General features: G+C 40.3%; 1 protein-coding gene across 3 annotated transcripts in view; it reads right to left on the bottom strand.

Moving 5' to 3' along the window:
- Positions 1 to 20,572, bottom strand: part of SCN10A (sodium voltage-gated channel alpha subunit 10) — a 102,284-nt gene that overhangs the window by 38,182 nt on the left and 43,530 nt on the right. For all 3 annotated transcript variants that reach the window (XM_034661768.1, XM_034661769.1, XM_034661770.1), the window contains 3 exons: positions 19,369 to 19,480; positions 9,499 to 9,737; positions 7,133 to 7,306 (listed from right to left, as the gene is read on the bottom strand). In XM_034661768.1, the coding sequence (XP_034517659.1) occupies positions 7,133 to 7,306; positions 9,499 to 9,737; positions 19,369 to 19,480 (525 nt within the window). The remainder of the gene's footprint in view (positions 1 to 7,132; positions 7,307 to 9,498; positions 9,738 to 19,368; positions 19,481 to 20,572) is intronic.

Genomic DNA, 20,572 nt, shown 5'->3' with positions numbered 1-20,572 from the left:
GAAGGTGAATCTAAACAAGTATTGAGTGGATACAACAATAAAGTCTCATGGGGCAGGGCAGAGACTGGCTATATGGTCACCATTCACTTCTGCTCCTCTCAGACAGAAGGAAGACTGTTTTTCACCTTTTATTGCATATAGTTGAGGTCATGTTATTGGATTCTGGCTAATGGAATGCAGATGGAGACAGAAGTAGTGTATGCTACTTTCAGGCATAGCAATAAAACACCAATGCACTTTCTCATCCTCTCCCATTGCCACTGTAGAGGTCACCCAGTGAAGATGGTGACATCATTTCACCCTGGATCCCTGAGTCACTCCTTGGAGCAGACACTCCAGGAAAACTTCTCAACCATCACTGAATATGTTGTGAAACAGAAACCTCTATTATATTAACTCACAGATGTAGAGATTGTCATAGTAATTAGTTGAGTAATCAGTAATTGGTACATTGAAAGGAGCTGTTGCCATTTCAAGACATCAAATGTGTGGTACTGGCTTAGTGGTCATGTTNTCTCCCATTGCCACTGTAGAGGTCACCCAGTGAAGATGGTGACATCATTTCACCCTGGATCCCTGAGTCACTCCTTGGAGCAGACACTCCAGGAAAACTTCTCAACCATCACTGAATATGTTGTGAAACAGAAACCTCTATTATATTAACTCACAGATGTAGAGATTGTCATAGTAATTAGTTGAGTAATCAGTAATTGGTACATTGAAAGGAGCTGTTGCCATTTCAAGACATCAAATGTGTGGTACTGGCTTAGTGGTCATGTTGTGGGCAACAAGGAAATGGGTATTAAGGAGGGCACATATTGCACGGTGCACTGGGTGTTATACACAAATAATGAATCATGGAACTTTACATCAAAAACTAGTGATGTACTGTGTGGTGACTAACATAATATAATAAAAAATATTATTAAAAAAAAAAGAAGAAGGCTCAGAAAGTGCTGATCTGTGTTGCAATGGCAGAACTATTCCCTGCGATAATTCTGGGGCAGATCATGAGCCTCATGGGCCAGTAGCCCTAGGGGAAGGGTTTATAAAACAGAACCTTAGTATTGTGGGTCAGTTGTAGTCCGTTACATTTGTCGAGCAGTTATAAGAAAGAGATGAGCTTGGAGAATATTTGGCTGATTAATAAGAAATAAAAAGAAATAGAATCCAGAAATTTAGAGCCTTGAAGTTTCAGGAAAGTACACTGTTTTAGATCCCAATCAGTTAAGCAATAGGATCAAGTCTTTAAGTATTGAAAGCCAGTAAAATTTTTCAAATTAAATGAAGCAAATTTTAGTAAAGACTGTCTAGATGCTGTAGCCACCATGTGAGAACCACCAGTTGAGAGAGAAAGGCATGGGGATGAGAAAGCAAAGAAAAAAAAGGGGAATTGAGAACTTTGTCAAAGACAGGGCTATGGGAGTATAGGACACAGAGAGGTCTGAAGTCACCTAAGTTTTGAAGGTATTACATTGCCAAAGAAACCATGAGCCCTGATTGAAAAAGCCTTTGACTGTTTAAAGCTGAAAGCAAGCCTTGGCCATGTTTCCACAAGGAGGAGGCAAGCTTTGAAGATTGTATGGACCTTCCTTGAATGTGGCAATGTCACTTCTTGAAGGAGTCCCACCTGGAGCTGACTGGCTTGGATCAGACGGTGACATGAGTGAGAAATAAACCTTGATTGGGTTAAGCGACGGATTATTTGTACGACAGCTAGAATTATTTATCATCGATTAAGTCTCATAGCTTTTTTTCAACAAGATAAAATTAAAATACTTAACACAATAGTAAGGTGTGATTAAATCATATAGCTTTTTAAAAACAAGATAAAATTAAAATGCTTATCATCGTAGTAAGTTGGGAAGGAATAATGAGTGAAAAGTGGTCTTGGAAAGTACAGGTTTTAGCTAACTTTTGACTTTAATTAAATAATTTCTAAGGTAACCACTCAAAAAATAAAAACAGAGAGGTTTGAAAACCAATAAAGGAGGAAAATGGAACAGGAAAAAATAAACAGTCCAAAATAAATCAAGAATTGAGGAAGAGAAGGGGCTCCTGGGTGACTCCGCTGGTTAAGCGTCTCAGGTCACGATCCTTGGGTCCTGGGACCAAGCCCAGCAGGGAACCTGCTTCTCCCTCTCCCTCTGTCTACCTCCCCACCCCCACTCATGCTCCCTCTCTCAAATAAATAAACAAACAAACAAATAAAATCTTAAAAACTGAGGACAAGAGGGAACAAAAATATTAGGACAGATGAAGCAAATGGAAAACCCAAAATATAATGATAGATATAAAATCCAAACATATCAGTATTCACAATAAAGTAAGTGGGCTAAATGTTTTGGGCTAAAAGACAAAGATTGGATTGTCAGAAGTAAGAATCCAAAATCTTACTGTATGCTATTTACAAGACTCATACAAAAACCCTAAAGGTATACAAAGGCCATAAGAAAAAGGATGGGTAAAGATACATCATCAGATTCTATATCAAAAGAAAACAGAGTTATTTAATTTACTATGAGGCAGGTGATATATTTTTTAAGGCAAAAAGCATTTTTAGGGAGAAAGAAGGTCAATTCTTACTGATAAAAGATTCACTTTACAGGGAAGATATAACAACTTAAAATATGTATGCATTTAATAACACAGCCTCAAGATAGAACCATAAGGAGAAACAGACCATGCCATAATCATAGTGGGAGATATTTTTATACACTACCATCTCAGTAATTGCTAGAACAAGCAGACAAAAATAAGCAGGGATTTAGAATATTTGGACTGCACAATGAACTTTCTCTACCCAATGGATATATGCAGATTATTGTACTCTAGAACTGCAGAAGGCACCTTTTCAAGTGCATAAGGAACATTTTCAACACACTGGGCCAAAAGAAAATCACAATAAATTTCAGAGCATTAAACATGCAGTGTATGTTCTCTGACTGTAATACAATTAAGTTAGAACTCGATGGCATAAAGATAACCAGAAATTAAGAACCATGCTTCTAATTAAACTTTGAGTCAAAGAAGAAATCAAATTTGAAATTAGAAAATATTTAGAACTAAACAATAAGGAAAATTCTACATATTAAAGCAGTTCTTAGAAGGAAATAAAGTCTTCAATGAATATATTGGAAAGGAAAATAGGTTGAAAATTCCATTTTAAGAAGTTAGAAAAGCGTAAAATATGTAGGACAGAGGATGTAATTAAGATAAGATGCAGGATTACTTGAAATAGAAAACATCAATGAAGGAGAGGGGACCAATGAGCTAAAAGTTGATTCTTTGAAAAGACTAATTAAATTGAGGACCTTTGGCAAGGCTAATAAGAACAGACAAAAGAAAGCACAAATCACCATTTTTAAAGAAAGAAAAAGGTAACATAAGTGCAGGTGATATAGACCCTTAAAATATAATGGCATAGCATACACAACTTTATGCCAAAAAACTTGAAAATTTAGATAAGGGACATTTTTAGAAAAATATACCAAAACCAATTTGAGAAACAGAAAACCTGACTAGTCCTACAGCCAGTAAGAAAATTAATTCAGTCATGAAATATCTTGATCTCAAATGGCCTCATTGGTGAATTCTACCAACGCTATGAGGAATAAATAATTCCAGTCTTACCCAAAGACTGAGTGTAGAGGAAGAGGACTATTTCTCATCTCTTTTTATGGAAATTAGCACAACCTTGATACCTAGATGCTAACACCTGGCAAGTGCAAGGTAGGAAGGAAAATTACAGGCCAAATATTACTCATCAATACGGATGCAAAAATTTTAAGCAAATTGTAAGCAAACTGAATCTTCCATTGTGTAAAAAAATGTATCATGATCAAGTTGGGTTCATCCGAGGAAGGCAAAGTTTACTTAACAGTAGAAAATCAATTAATATAATTCACCACTTCAACACATTAAAGGACAAAAATCATTTGATTGTCTTAATACATGCAGGACAATTGTCTGATAAAATTAAACATCCATTCATGATGAATATTAACAAAAGAGAACTTCTAAACTGATAGTTTTCTTTTTTATCTTTAAAAAAAGAAATATGAGACTCGGTGAAATACTGAAAGCACTCTCTTTGAGATCAGGAAAACAACAAGGACGTCTGCTATTAACACTTCCTTTCAACAGTATACTGGACATCCTAATCATCACAACAGCATAGTTAAAAAACCAAATTGTATAAGCATTAGAAAAAAAAGAAACAAAACTCATTATTTGCATATGACATGATTATGTTAAAAAATTTAAAAGATTATATAGATAAATCAGAATTAATAAGAAATTTCTGGATACAAAAGTACTAAGTAGCAAAATGTTAGCAAAAAAAAACCATTCAGAAAGGACATTTAAAGAGAGATTTCATTTATAATAGCATAATGAACTAGGGAATATCTAGGAATAAATCTAACAAAAGATGGAGAAAATTCCTTATGGAAAAAATTATAAAACTTTAGGGAGAGATTATACAACTATTGAAAGATTTAAAAAATGGAGAGTGTGCTGTTTTCATAGGTCAGAAGACTACATAATGTAAAGGTAACATTTCTTCCCAAATTGATGTATAAATTATTATAGTCCCAATAGAAAAGAAAAACAGTTTCGTGTGTATGTGGGGATATAACCTGGCAAGTTGATTCTAAAATGAATATGGAGGTGCCGAGATATTCTTGAAGAAGTAAAACAGGTGCTTTACAGACACAGACATGCTCAAGGCAATTGTAGTACTTAAGACATGTGGTATTGCTACAAGGACAGACCAGTGGATGTGTGGAGCCAGGAGTTCAATGATGGGAAGGGAGGCAATGCTACTTTGAGAGGGAGCAAAAAGCAAGAAGAAGACTCAACATTTTCATTTCTTCCTTCTTTCCTTTTTTCCTCCTTTCTTTCCATCGACAAGTTTTTATTGAGTTCCTACTATGTGCTGGGCTTTGGGATAGAATGGTAGACAAGAGAACCCTGAGTTTTGTCTCACGGATAATTGCAAACTGTGTAAAACAGGTTAATTTGATGGGAGAATCCAACCTAAGATGATGTGGCTGGGGAAAACCTCTCTGAGGAGGGGACGTGTGGGTTGAGCCAGGAGAAATGAGAATGAATGATCTAAGTAAAGACAGGGGAAAAGAATCCTGGGCCAAGGGAAGGAATGTGCAAAGGACCAGAGGCAGGAATAGTTCTGTTAAGTGTGACTAAGGGAAAGGAGTCCTATCTGACTGGAGCAAAGTGGGCAAAAGATTGCCGAGGTAAGCAAGTCTTGATTATGCCAAACTTCGGAGACCATAACAAGGACTCCGGATTTTGTCCTCAAAGCAATGTGAGACCACTGAAGAGTTACTTGTAAGCAATGTAAGATGATAATACTAGGATAAACTGTGCATGTGATTGGCCAGGGGAGGTATATGGGAACTCTGTGTGCTGTCTGCTCAATTTTTTTGAAAAATCTAAAACTGTTCTAAGAAAAAAAGTCTATTAATAAAAACAATGAAACTGATGATCTGGGCTGTGTGAATTGTCTGTGGTAATGTTCACAACTCAGGGTTACGTACAGCAGAAGGAATATTTGGCTTCAACTTGTCAAATACAAAAATGTGAAGGGCTAGAGCCAAAAGGTGGTTGAGTTTCTTTCAAGGGTATAATAACACTGATGGACCATGGTATCTAAGTCAGGTAATGAGGAATGGGGAGATGGTGGATGAGGAGGACTAAAGTCCCCCAAGAAAGCATGAGGGTGGTGGCCATAGTTAGGGAATGGTGAGATGAGCAGCATGTCAGGATCTGGAAGGTGGGGGCAGAGGGGCAAGTGCCTGGAGAATTCTGTAGGCCTAAGCTATGGTGTAAACCTGCCTATTTGTGGTTGTTTGAGAATACAGCCTTCATGGGAAAAAAGAGGCATGTAGACTTGAAAACACCAAGCTTGTATTGCCCCAAATGTGCAAAAATGTTCATATTTTAGTAGGAAACTAACTTCAGGCCCTCCCAGGGCATAGGGAGTATGGAATCTTACTCCCTCAATGTTTGTGCATGGGTGTCTTACACGGACCATTAGCAGGCCTGCCTCTTGACATCATTTTCTAGATATTTAAAGAAATCTATCCTTCTAAAAATGCCCTTCTAAAAATCTGTCCTTCTAAAACACTAAAAAAAAAGTGTTTTAATTCCAATCTTCTCAAGTTTCCAGGTTATGGGTAAAGAGCCCTGTAGCCCCACTACACCCTTTTCTCCATAGGACAATGAAAGACATCATCTGAGAAATATGTTACTAACTGGTGGTAATGTTACCCAGGATGTGCTTCATTTGACTTTTAGAGGGCCTTTTTAAAAATTGGATTAGTAGCCAGTATTAAAATCTGGATTTCTTGTTTCTCATGAAAAGTTGCAAACTATGACAATAATGGATAGGGTCACCTCCTTGGCATAAGTCACCCTGACTCCAATGTAAATGACCCTCCCTGGAGTTGTGCTCTGTGTTGGGTCTGCCCACCTGTGTATGTGAGACAAATATCCAGCACCAAGATCTTTTGCTTGGCCAGCTTTATGTCATCACCTGCTTGATTCCTGCAGGCCTTTGAATTTGCCACCCCACTGCAGGTTAACCAAGTCGGGGAGCTCGGTGCTGCTTTGCTGGCTCCCACACTAGGGCCCTAAGCAGACTTTCTGGCCTAGAAGTGGACGTGGTGAGATTGCTGGGCATTCTCTCTTCACTCTGTCCTCTCTCTCCAAATCTGGACACTGGACCTTAGTTGGCACTGAGAGAATACCAAGAATGGTAAATTAACCACATTATGTCAAGGGGGTAGCACTGTGCCTGATACGTTGTCAGTGCTCAAGAAGCAGTAGCTGCTATGATTATCATTGTTACTGTTATTTGATAAGTGAGCAGGAGAGTGACCATGAGGAGGGCCCAGGCCGGGAGATGAGAAGTCATGTTCCCACTTTGAGTGAGTAGAAAGGACCAAGTCTCCAGCTTGCTGGAGCCGTGCTCTGCCTCCTCCACACAGGAATAGGAAAGGAAGAGTTTGCTGGCTGCTGAGGTCCCCAAAGGACAGTATCTGTTCCCAGGGGTGTGCCTTCCTGAATGTGGAGGGAGTCTCCCCAAGTCGCCAAGAGAGAACATTACCAAGCGGAAGGTTCGCAGCACTGACAGGCTCCCCTTCTTGGCTGCACCCAACTCTATCAGGCTCACAGTGACAATGATGCAGTCAAAGATGTTCCACCTCTTCTGGAAGTAATAGTAGGGGTCGAAGGCAATGATTTTGAAGACCATTTCAGCAGTAAAAAACACAGTAAAGACCTGTGGTTGGAAACAAGTATCCATCAGCAGTGTCTGTGGAGTCAAGGGGTAATGACAAATAGGGAAACAGGGAAATGTCTAGTTTAAAAACAAAATAATGAATCATTTTACTTTGTTTTTCTTCAGTTTATATGTACTCTGTGGGTTTTTGAAGGACTGGGGATGGGAACATTCAGTGTGACAGCACAGAGAAACCTCTGGACCACTGCTTAGGAGATATGCATTAGAACCCATGCTTCAGTGTTTTCATATGGTGGTAGAAGTGGATAATCATTAGGATAATAATTATTACATAATTATCTAAATGAAAAGTCAATCTGGTTCAGTTGTTCAAAAGCTTGGATTGTGGGGCAACACAGACCCAGATAAAAATCTAATTAGCCATGTCCAAGCTTGTGAAATCGGACACAAGTCAATTTCCTCATCTGTATAATGGGCATAAAATGAGATAATGCATACACAGTTCTCAGCAAAGGTCCTGGACAACAGTAACTCATTAATAAATAATAGCTGTTAAACTAGAACAATAACAATAAATTCTAAGATTCTTTCAGTTCTGAGTGTCTTTAGTTGTCTTAAACAGGATAGGATTCTGACACTGAGAGAGGTCAAGCCCAGGCTCAGGTCATGGGAAAAGTAGTAGGGAAGGGAGACAAGTAAGGAAGAAGGGTCGGGTGCTGTTCTCTCATTTGCTCTCAGCAAAGCCTTTCGCCAGCCTGGGAAGCAGAGGTGGTTGCATCCCCTTTACACAGAAGGAAAGTCTGGGAGTTTAAGTGATCTGCCTAATGCCACAGACTGCAACTCTGTAATTCAAAGAGCACGCACTGAGTGCCTTTGTAGACAAGTGAGGTGTGGTGGGGTAGGGCTGAAGTTCTGTGTCCTACTGAGACCTGGGTCAGCTGGCTCCATCATCATGGGCTTTGCCATCTTGGACAGGATACTCAATCACTCTTAGTCTCAGTGCCCTCTTTGGGGCTGTGAGGGTGGTGATAGACTCATAGCATTGTTGTGTCATAGAAATAACACTTACAAAGCACCAAACTCTGCCTGCCTTTCTTGTTTTCTTTTTAAAACAAGGCACTATGCTCTGTCTCAATGATAAAGGCCTTTTTTCCTTTCTTGTTACAACTTCTCCAGCTGTAAAATGAGTATGGGCTTTGAGGTCTCTTCCATAAGACCCTCTGTGGTCTATGCTGACTTCTTAGAAATAGGCTCTTCCTTCTCTTTCCACTTCCCCTCTTCATATCAACTTTAAATAGAATGAGGCCTCTTGGCTCAGGTGCTGCCAAAACATAAGGCATGCTATGCTGGTTCCATAGTGTCCCAGAACCTGCTGGAATCCTTTTCATGTCTCTGGATTCTGGGAAAAGGGAGGTTTCTAGGGAAGAGTAGTCACATTTCCCCTGAGACCCTTACTTCTACCTAAGTCTGTGCCTATGAGGAGTTGGCAGAGCTGGACAATCCTGACAGACCAAATAGGCCACCTCTAGTGGGGTGGATACTGCAATGGACATGGAGGCAGGATCCCGAGCTTGTTAGCTTCTGCTTACCATGTAGCGAAATCCAGTATGGATTTTATCTTGTTAAAAGCAAATAATACTAAAAAATAATGGAGGACAACTTAAAGCAGCATCCTGTACAAACCAGATACAAAAGAAAAGTTCTGACTCCCTGGTGCTTCTCTTACAATAGCAACCACATCTCCAAGTTCCCTCCCTCTCATTGCCTTCCTTGCCCCTCCCACATTTTGTCTGCCCTTAAATGACATCATTGAAAAACCACCACCATTGTGTTTTGCAATCATTAACACAATAGAATTAGGAGGAAACTTTGCAAGTCCATAGGCTGTCTTTAGATGGGAAAGTGACGTTTATCCTAATTTCAACATAGAGGCAGCTGAGAGACAGAGAATTCAAGGGCCTGACCTAAGTTCTATAAAGAGGGAGCTAACTGCCCCTCTGCAGGACTCTCTAGGTCCATTTCCCTATGCTGGTTTGTCTGAAAGCAATTCACACCAGCACAGCCTGGCTCTCCAGACTTGACTTCCTGCTCTCAGTGCCACCACATCGCCAACACTACCTCTCTGCTCTCAGCTAGCTGTATCAACACTCCAATGAATGAGGGCACACCGCCAACCCCCCCAAACCTCCCTCCCCCCCATGACAACTGGCAAAGGCTGCCAGTGCACTCACAATGTTGCCTATCTGGAGCATGGCTTCGAAGGCAGCGCTCATGCCGTGGTGCTCCATGGCCATGAAGACTGTATTCACCACAATGCACAAGGTGATGGTGAGCTCCGCAAAGGGGTCCGTCACAATCCCAAAGAGAAGCCTCTTGAGCTTCACCCACGTGGGGCAGCACTCCCAGATCAGATACTTCTGAGCCAAGCTGGTCAAGCAGGGCGGGCACCTCCGTTCGGACTCCTCGAATTCTGTACCACAGGTGTGGTCGATGACAGGTGTCAGCCATGTATCCCCTCAGACTCCCATCCCCTGGTCATCCCCTAGACCTTGTCAATACTAATATCACTTGCAGTCTCCACCCCAACACCTTGCTCTGACGACCATTTCCTACCTTCTGAGCTCCTTCAGTCCAGCAAGTGCAGTCCAATCTCTGTCCCCATTCAGTCTCCCAAAGCATGGACCCTACACTTTTTAATTGCCCATCATCTATGTCATGTTCTTAGTTCTCAATTTACCTGGCTTAGATTTCATGTCCACCCCTCTATATACCCCCTTGCAGACACCCTCAGTTCCCTTGCCCTTCTCCACTCCTCTCCTCCCCTGAACATACAGACTCCTCTGATCCTACACCCAACCAGGTAAACCTGGTTAGAAAAACTATACAACCATGCTGACTGGCCCCACTAGTGATTCATAAGTCCCAGCTTGTCACAATCCAGAAATCCTGCCATGTTTCTCCATTTCAGTACACTACTTCAGTCTTCCAGACTAACATTTCTCACTTCCCCTCTCTCCTCCAACCTCTCCCTATCTACTCACTCTTTGCTGACCAGCTCCTTTTGATTTCCCTCAGAATATAGAATCGCTCACAAAAGAACTTTCCCTTCCTCCTTTCACTGAGTCTCCAAGGAATCTACTAGTCCATCCCCGTGTTCTGTACCCTGCCCAGCACATGAGCTCACTCTACTCCTACCTGTGTTCCTGCTCAAGACCTGTGTCATCCCCTTTCTCTGCCCTCTAGACTATTCCCATCAGCACATGAACATGCTTTAAGTGTATCTCCACTTTTCAAAAGATCTCCCTGGAAACCTTGTTATTCCTCATCTACTGTCCCCTTAACAGCAAAATTCCTTGTAAGAGTTTTCTACACTTAACTTTCTCTACTTTCTCACTTCGATTCCTTCCCTGACCCCTGGAATCAGGTTTTTTACCTCTTCCACATTGAAATGATCAATTTCTAGTTATCCCCTCACTCTGCCTCTCACAGCATTTGACAGAGTTTGTAATGCTCTTCTTGAAATCCTTTGTCTAGCTTCTAGGACATCACAACCCCTTGGTTTTTCTCCCATATCAGCGACTGCTTCTTCTCAATTTCAGTCCCTGTCTCTCCTTTTCTTGCCTCTGAATGTTGGAGATCTCAAGCATTCTCTCCTCGATATTTCTTTTTTTCTCTCTCTAGGTAATCTCATTGAGCCCCATAGTCTTAAAAAAACATTGCCAAGCTATCTGCCCCCAGATTATATGTTGAATTTCTGAGTTTTCCTTAAGCACCAGGCTCATCTCTAGCTGCTTCTACTAAATCTCCATGTGGATGTGCAGCTGGGCCACCTCAACAGAGGGCACCTATATAGCTTTAGGATAAGCACTCTACAGATATGCCAGCAAAGAAAGATGATGTCCATTGTAATAATAATAAAAATAATAGAAACAACTGATAACGTCCATTATGAAAAAAGATGCAGCAAATTTATCTATGGAGATGTAAAAAAACTTTATATATATGTGACGTGTGTGTGTGTGTGTGTGAATGCATAGAATATTGCATGAAGGATACAAGATAAACTGAGAGCACACTGGGATACTGGGGAGCAGCAAGAATCTTTAGTAGGAGAGAGACTTAATTTTCATTGTATATGCATCTGTAGTATTTGAATTATTTTGCTATATATACTTTTTCAAAAGAAAGGAATTTATAGAAATAAATCTATGCTCCCAAATTTTGCTGTTTTATTTTCCCATAGGTAAATAAAAAATTATGTGTAGTCAAATTTATCCATAGTGTTCTTTACGTTTTCTTGCTTTCATGCCTTGCATATAAGCCATTCTCATTGCAAGATTTAAAAAATACCTATTCACATTTTCTTCTTGTTCATTTGCAGCTTTACATTTCCCTTAAAATATTAGTGCATTTGGAGTTTATTTTGGGTAAGGATTAAGATATTAATTAAGTTTATTTTTTTTCCAACCTCTGGTTATTTATATCAACACTGTTTATTGCATAATATCTCATTTTCCAAAGGATTTGAAATTTCATTCTGGTCATTAGTTATTTCCATATATGCCCATATACTTTCATATGCAAGCACCCATTTCTTTTCTATAGACCAAACTATTTAACTATCACACTGTTGTAATGACTTATAATCTCTGTAAGCCTTTAAAACCTTCAAAACATTTTGTCAAATAAAGTAAAAAAAACTGATAAAAATAATTGTGGCTCATGTTATAAACAAAATGCTCATTTCATTAATATGTAGGAACTCTTAAAAATCAATGAGAAAAAGATCAAACCAATAGAAAAATGATTAGACAGTTTCTAAAAGGAAAATTCAAATGGTTTATAAATATTTAAAAAGATGTTGAATAATACTCAAAATGAGAGAAATGCAAAATAAAGCTATACTAAGATATTATTTCATGGATCAGATTTGCAAAGATAAAACAGTTTAGTAATTGTGTTCGGGAGGGTGTGGGTTGAAAGCCAGTAACATCCATTGCTTGTGTGGGTGAAAGTTGATATATTTATGCAGAGCATCCATTATTGTTCAAAACTAAAAATGCTTATCCCCATGACAAAGCAATTTCACTTAGAGGCATTTAACCTATATAGTATATGCAGAAAGTAATATAGTGACCTCAGAATTTACTTCCCATCAAGAAGGGAATGGCTAACTAAATTATGGTATGTCTATATAACGTAATACTAACAGTTACTGGAAAGTTTAAGGGTACTTATGTGGAATGATTTTCAAAACATATCATTGAAAAAAGTTATGGCACAGAATAGCATATGCGATATGCTACCATTTGCAAGGAAGAAGAAAGACTATATATTTTTGATTGAACATAATAGAATATTTTGGGGGAAAAAACCCAAAACAACTGGTTTGGACATTGTTTCTGGAGAGGAGAGTTGGGTAGACAGAGGAATATTTTCCCCTTTTTTATATGCCCTTTAGTATGTTTTAAATCCTGTATAACATATTGCCTATTCAAACAAAAATGTTCTAAATAAAAATTTGATAAAGAGATTTTATTTAAAATAATGGAGCAAAGAATGTGCTGCTCTTTCTATTTCCAGAAAACAATGAAAGCATCCAGGAGACTGAGGAATAGAAATGCAAATTCTTGGTAATGATTTTGTGGATTTGATACCAAAAGCAAAATCAACTAAAGCAAAAGTAAACACATAGAATGACATCAAACTAAAAAAAACCTTCTGCACAGCAAAGGAAAAAGCAACTTATGGAATGAGAGAAAATATTTGCAAGCCATTTATCTGATAAGGAGTTACTATCCAAAATATATAAATAACTCATACAAATCAGTAGAAAAAAACAAATAATCTGGTTTTTAAATGGGCAGAGGAACTGAATAGACATTTTTTCCAAAGAAGACATACAAATGGCCAACAGGTACATGAAAAGGTGCTCACATCATGAATCAGCAGGGAAATGAAATTAAAAACACAATGAGATATCACCTCACACCTGTTAGAATGGCTGTCATCAAAAAAACAAGAGCTATTAAGTGTTGGCAAGGATGTGGAGAAAAGGGAATCCTGTGCACTGCTGGTGGGGATGTAAATTGGTGCAGTCGCTATGGAAAACAGTATGGAGATTCCTCAAAACATTAAAAATAGAACTACCATGTGATCCAGCAATTCCACACCTGGGTATATATCCAAAGGAAATGAAATCACTATCTCAAAGAGACATCTGCATTCCCCATGTTTATTGTTGCACTATTCGCAATAACCAAGATATGGAAACAACCTAAGTGTCCATTAATAGATGAATGGATAAAGCAGATATGAGACCCACCCACCTATACACACCCCTCCCCCCAACACAGGAATATTATTCAGCCATGAGAAAGAAGGAAATCTTGGTGTTTGCCCTCAAACTTGAGGGCATTATGCCAACTGAAATAAGTCAGACAGAGCAAGGTAAATACTGATACTACATGCTATCACTTCTATGTGGAATCTTAAAAAAAAGAAAGATGAACGTGTGAGGTGTGACAGATGTTTTTATTATCTAGGTAGGTAAATTCTTTCACAATGTATACATGTATCAAATCATCACAATGTACACTTTAAATATCTTACAGTTTTGTCAACTATACCTTTTAACTGAAAAAAATCTTCCCAAATAATTAAAAAAAAAAAAAAAAGAATGTGCTGCCCTTCTACTTCCAGAAACCACTAAAGGCATCAAACCTGAGGAATAGAAATGCAAACTCTATTTCTGATTAAACTAGGAAACATCTGTAAAACTTAAATCGTTAAGTTATGTGCAAAGGTTATCAAATACAGCACAGGTCAGTCAGAGTACAGGAGAATGCTCTGACAGGACACTTGAAATGATAGATATGTAAACTGGCAAAGCAGTTGGCACACCCTGGAGGCAAAATCAATGATCTCTAGTTGAAACAAAAGCAGGCACTTCCCTGGACCTATTTTGGCACTAAAAAGCACAGGAAGCAGTGTTGCATGAGAAATCTTGCAGATGCGCCATTATGGCAGGAAGCGCCTGTCTGTGAGGCAGGACAGGAAAAGACTCAGCCTTGTAAACAGGCTTAATGTCGCTGATGTTGAATGTCTGGGAGATACAGAGTCTAAGAGAACCATGCACTTGCTAGCTTGGAACATATCACAGCTCTTCCCCTAAAAGAATCTCCTGCAGAAAGCTAATCCAGAAAGAACTTTCTTTCTTTCCTTCTGCTACAATTAGAGATGCCCTTTCTTCTATTGACACTCTCCACTTGTGCATCCTCTCCTGCCACTTCAGGAATCTATTGAATATTCTCTCTCTTTCCTTTATCTTCAGTCTTTCCCATTCTCACAGATCCTCCCCATAAGCATGTAAATATACTTTAAAAAAAAACTACATACAAGAAAATAAATAAACAATGCTACTTATGCCCTGGTGTTTTACTGTCTCCTCCCCTTCACAGGCAAACTTTTGAAAAAGTTGTCTATTTACAATATCTCCTTCTCCTCCCACCACACCTCCATCCTTCAACCTCCTCCCCTACTCTGCCAATCCTCACTTCTTGGATCACCAAAGACATCCTTGTAACTAAAGCCCCTGGACCCTTTATGGGTTTAATCTTACTTGATTTTTCTACAGCATTGCCTCTTTTGACTTTTCTATTCTTCCTGAAGGAATTCAGACCCCTGGGTCTGTGCTGTATTCGTCTGGATCTTCTCCTATCCCTGGACATTCCTTCTCAGCTTCCTCTGCTGGTTCTGTCTCTTCTGTTCAATCACTAAACATTGTAGTTTCTTTAGAACTCTGTTCCAGGTTTTCTCTTCTTACTCAATACCCCTGTCATCTTATCCACTTGCACCTTTCCAAAATTACCATCTACATTCAAACAGCTTTCAAATATGTATTTTTAAGTCACCCTCATCTTCTAAGTTCTAGACCCATTTATTGCAAATCTGACTTCCTCCTGGAAATCCTTACCTAAATGTCCCAAAGGCACCTGAAACCCACTATGTCCCAGACTCAACTCATGATCTTTTCTCGCATCTTTTCCCAGTGAATCCCCCTAAAGTATTCCTTTTATGAGCTATTGCACCAGTATCCCTCCAGTTGCTTATGCCAGAACCATGTGAACCACCAAGTCCTGACTCTTATGTCTCTCAGATAGCTCTTGATCCTCCCATTTCCCAGCACTACTACTGTTACCACCCCAGAGACCAGGCACTGCCATCTCTCAGCTGGTTTCCTCTCAACTGGTTTCCTTGCCAACATTCTTCCCCCTTTTAATTCCATCCTTTACACGTATTCAGAGTAACCTTTACAGAATGCAAATGTAGCTCCCTTGCCTCCAATCCTTTAATGGCACCTCACTGCTTTTAGGATGAAGTCCAAAATCCTTAATTTGATATAGGAAATTCTGTGGGTTTGGCCCCAGTCCATCTCTCCAGCCTTATTTCGAGTCCCTCTACTCCTTGCTTTCTGTGTTCCTGCCACATCAGGCTTTTCCATTTCTTCAAATATTATGTTCTCTTCTGCTTCAGAGATTTTGCTGTCCTTTCTACTTGGAATACTTCCCTAACTCCAGGCTAAACTTACCGTATTTCCTTTAGCATTTTGCACTTCTCCTTCAAGACACTCAACATCCTAGTAAAAACTTGTTCCAAGTCCCTCTCTCCCACTCAGCATGAGGGCAGAGACTGGGTTGTGCTTACTGCTGTGCTCCTGCTCTTGGTCTTCTGGTCTAGAAAACTGTCAAGTCTTAGCTTGTGTGCCAGGCATAGATGGTTCACATGCTCTGAGCTCAATGAATTGTCATGTTCTTATTGGCTTGGGCCAAACTTTCTCAGGCACAATCACTCCCAAAGAGATAGCCTCTGTAAATCCCATCACAAATTGGACAGTGCCAAGCACCCTTCATGTATTCTGTGAGTGTTGTGGGTATAATGTCCGACCAGAGAAGATCAGAGGTCATCTGCCCTATGCTCAAACAACTTTGACGTCTTTGCCCTAATTTGAAATTTTCTTTACCCAGATTCTCTTGAAAATGTCAGTGTGTCTCTTGCTTTTCCTAGTCTATCCTCACAGCATCTTCCTTAAGGGAAGTCTGTCCTACCTCAGGATATCTGACCATTCCTTATTCTCTTTCTACTTATCAGTTCAGGTCATTATAATTAACATCACCCCCAAATGTCACCTTTGTGTATCACTCTCATTTACCATTCATTCAACAACTGTTTGTTGAAAACCAACCATATGCCAAGCACCGCTCTTCCAGGTACTGGAACTCTGTGAGCAAAACAGACACATCTCTGCCCTTGTTTACAACAGAGTAAATAAGAATAGCCAATACCTGCTGAACATTTACTAAATGTCAGTTGTGGATCTAAGCACTTTACATATGCTAACTCACTTAATCCTCAAAAATCATTAAAAGATAAATACATTTTCACTACTTTGCAGGTGAGGCAATTGAAGCATAGAGCAGTTAATGGAGCTCCAAAGTTGCGTAGCTTACCCTATGTGGCAGAGCCAGGATGCAACTCAGGCAGCCTAGCTCCAAGGTCTATGTTCTTAACTACTATCCTCTGTCACTTTTCATGGATTCTGAGACCTCTTTTGTTCTTACCTGAGTTAGGATGTGTTTGGAACCCTCATTTTGTTCTTGTCTCATTCCTGCAAAATACATTGCATTCGCCATTCATCTGTCTGGAACTCTCTCCCCTAGGTTCTCATAAGTTTGAATCCCTTACTTCATTCAGATTTCTGGTCTCTTTAAGGAGAATGGTCTTCTGCATCCACCTTATCTGAAAAAGCCCCTCTATAGTCCTCTATTCCCCATCTCCTTCCCGACTTTATTTTTTTTCCTACTTCTTATCACTACCTGAATATCCATTTGTAGTTAGTATCTGTATACCCTGGTCCCCAGAATGTAAATTCCATGTGTGCAGGCTTCTATCTTGTTCACCACGGAATTCCCAGCACCAGAATAATGCCAGACATATAGCAGGTGCTAAACAAATGCTTGTTGAAGAGTAAATAAATGGAAAAAAAAGAAGGAGGAGGAAGCTTGATAGTTCTGGAGAATAAATGAAAAAGCAAGCTGTTTGTATTTAACATTAACTGTTTGATGGCTAATGGCAAAAAGAAAAAAGAATCCAAGCAAGTCACCTGGCCAACAAAAGAAATCACAGGCATAGCAGCATGGTTACATTCTACACAGCCATGAAAAATGTTAGGCATACAGACACTGTTACAATGAACAGTGATTTTTAAATAATGATCAACAAGGGAAGATAATATGAGAGAATATGTACAATATGCACACACTGTTGTTACTGAAATGTATACACATTTCACAAAACACAAATCCACATATGTAAGAAATGTAATGTAAACATTTCCCCCACACATAATTGAATTCAATATATACTGGAAGTCCCCAACCTGGGGATCTTGTTTTAGTTAATTCAACGTCTGCTACTACTTCACTGTCTGAAGTTGTGTCTGAGTTCTGGAGGGTCCAGGGTTCACCAACGGTGGAGTATTGAGCTGGTCCTTAGTCATTTCCAAGTGTATTTTACGAGTCATCCTAGGTCCCATGTGGCTTTTGGTGGGAGAGCAGCCATGATGGCTGTTCCCTCTTTGCCTCTCACTCACTTCCTTCTCCAGCCCTCAACGAGGGCAAGATCATCATCCAGCTACTCTCCTGCCATGCAGGCCACAGGGCACCTTCTGGGGTTGCCTCAGGCCTTCTCTACCCAGGTGGGCTATCTGCCTGCTATACTGTACAGTTTCTGTGCCATGCTGGGTATGTGGGTTTTTTCCTAAGACTTGCCACCTCTCGCTTCATCTAGAAAGTAAGACATAGATTGGTTCTGTTTTCAAATCCCTCAAACATCTTTTTTGTTTGTTTCTCTCTTTTTGTTTCGTCATGCCCTCCCTCACAGTTAGGATTCAGCCCAGAACTGGGAGGGGAGCACACAGAGAGCCCTTTCTCAGAAACACACTAGCACCCAAACTTCCTCTCCCTCCTTCAGCCCAGTACATGTTAAATTTGTCCAGGGGAGGCAAGTAAGTGGACAGGACAAAGGCCATATTTTCCATATCCTGATGCAAAATAAAGGCTGGATAAGAAGACAAGCTTTATACTCAGGATAAGGAGGATGCAGTCATGCTCTTTGGGAACTTGAGTGTCAAGGGGCTGGGAACCAGTGTCACTGTCTTCCTCCAGCTCCTGGTTTGGTTGTTCCAAGCAATTGGAACATATCCCTGAGGAGGCTAAGTGGATTCCCATCTGATTGATGGAGCCCTGAATTAACAAGAATTTAGTTAAATTGACTGATTAATTTACTTAAATTATCTTCCAATGCTCAGCATAATGGGGGCTTGAGACAAAAATTAAGTTATAACCATAAAAATTACAACCATGAAAAATGACAGGATAATTTTGCTGTATTTGAAAATTAAGGACTGTAAAATTTCTTGCATACCTGAGGTAGCTTGAAATTCTCTGATGCCTGCCAGATCACTTTCTCAAATTTAGTTTTGTGAATACATATAAAGCAGATATAAATTTGAACAAGAGATGAAACTAGGGCATTAAAAACTCATTGGATTCTATTATTTTTGAAAAAAATTATCCATATTAAAAAAAAACATTGATAAAGGGTGATGGGACCAAGGGCTTAACAAAGAGCAGTATTTAGGATCCCAGGACACAGATGGGTGACATCTTTGGTACAGGTTTGGGGCAACTCCTCTGCTGCTCAAATGCAGACTCATTGTAGCACAGTGGATGGGTGTTCTAATGAGTGGTACTTACCCTCGAGGACAGAGGTCATGATGCTGACAACACTCATCGCCCTTTGGGCTCGGAAAGGCTCATTCAAGTATTCTGCTGATAAGAGAGTCTTCTTTTGTCCTGCATCAAATGCCTGCTGGGACACAAACAGTCAGGATACTTCCCCAACCTGAAGTCATCAGGGACAAAGTCAGGTCACTCAGCCTTTTATTATCCAGTCTNCACAGGTTTGGGGCAATTCCTCTGCTGCTCAAATGCAGACTCATTGTAGCACAATGGATGGGTGTTCTAATGAGTGGTACTTACCCTCGAGGACAGAGGTCATGATGCTGACAACACTCATCGCCCTTTGGGCTCGGAAAGGCTCATTCAAGTATTCTGCTGATAAGAGAGTCTTCTTTTGTCCTGCATCAAATGCCTGCTGGGACACAAACAGTCAGGATACTTCCCCAACCTGAAGTCATCAGGGACAAAGTCAGGTCACTCAGCCTTTTATTATCCAGTCTTGTGTAGTCACAAGTTGCCTAGTGAAGCTATGGTCCTCTGCAGTTGTGCTTTGGGAAATGGGCTGCTTCTTGAACTTGGGGTAAGAGCTTAGGCATGAAGACCAGGACACAGAGTTGGGGGTGCATCTAGGTTTGTACCTAACACTATAACCTGGGCTCACCTGAGGCTCTGCAAACTCCTGCCTGAGGACAGGTCCCTGGGCACCAGGGTGGGGCTTGGGGCTATTTCAAGGGTCTCTGAGGTTTCTACCCAGGGTAAGTTGGAGCTGCAGGAGCCTTGGACCAGGCAGTCATTCCAAGACTTTGTGCCGTGCATATGGAGTTCACAAAGAATTCCTCTCCAGGACAGGCTTTCTTGACCTCCCTTCTAATAGGCCCATTTCCCTCCCCAGTATACAACCCAGTTATAAACTCCACACAGTCCTTTTCTTTCTGAATGAATATTTGTGTGTCTTGATTTGCCAGTGTTAGTTATCTGAAACAATCCTTTGAGTCTTCCTTCTTTGGGCCTTCACTGGTAGTTCCATTTGGGTTCCGTGCCCTAACTTTAGTCACACACTACCCTGGATGTGGGGCCCACAGCAGCTGATTCAGTGCTGCACAGCCATTCAGAATCCAAATCCGACAATCATTTATTGAGCACCTGCCATAGGGGAAGCTCATAGGTATACAGTAGTAAGTGCCTTAATATATATAAAGAACCTTCAGAAAATTTTCAACCATGGGGGCGCCTGGGTGGCACAGCAGTTAAGCATCTGCCTTCGGCTCAGGGCATGATCCCGGCGTTATGGGATNGTTTTCAACCATGGGGGCGCCTGGGTGGCACAGCAGTTAAGCATCTGCCTTCGGCTCAGGGCGTGATCCCGGCGTTATGGGATCGAGCCCCACATCAGGCTCTTCTGCTGTGAGCCTGCTTCTTCCTCTCCCACTCCCCCTGCTTGTGTTCCCTCTCTCGCTGGCTGTCTCTATCTCTGTCCAATGAATAAATAAAATCTTTTTTTTTT

This window comes from Ailuropoda melanoleuca, chromosome 6, assembly GCF_002007445.2.
Source record: "Ailuropoda melanoleuca isolate Jingjing chromosome 6, ASM200744v2, whole genome shotgun sequence".
Classification (NCBI taxonomy): Eukaryota; Metazoa; Chordata; class Mammalia; order Carnivora; family Ursidae; genus Ailuropoda; species Ailuropoda melanoleuca.
Note: the sequence above shows the minus strand (reverse complement) of the source record. Positions and strands in the feature narration are given on the sequence as shown.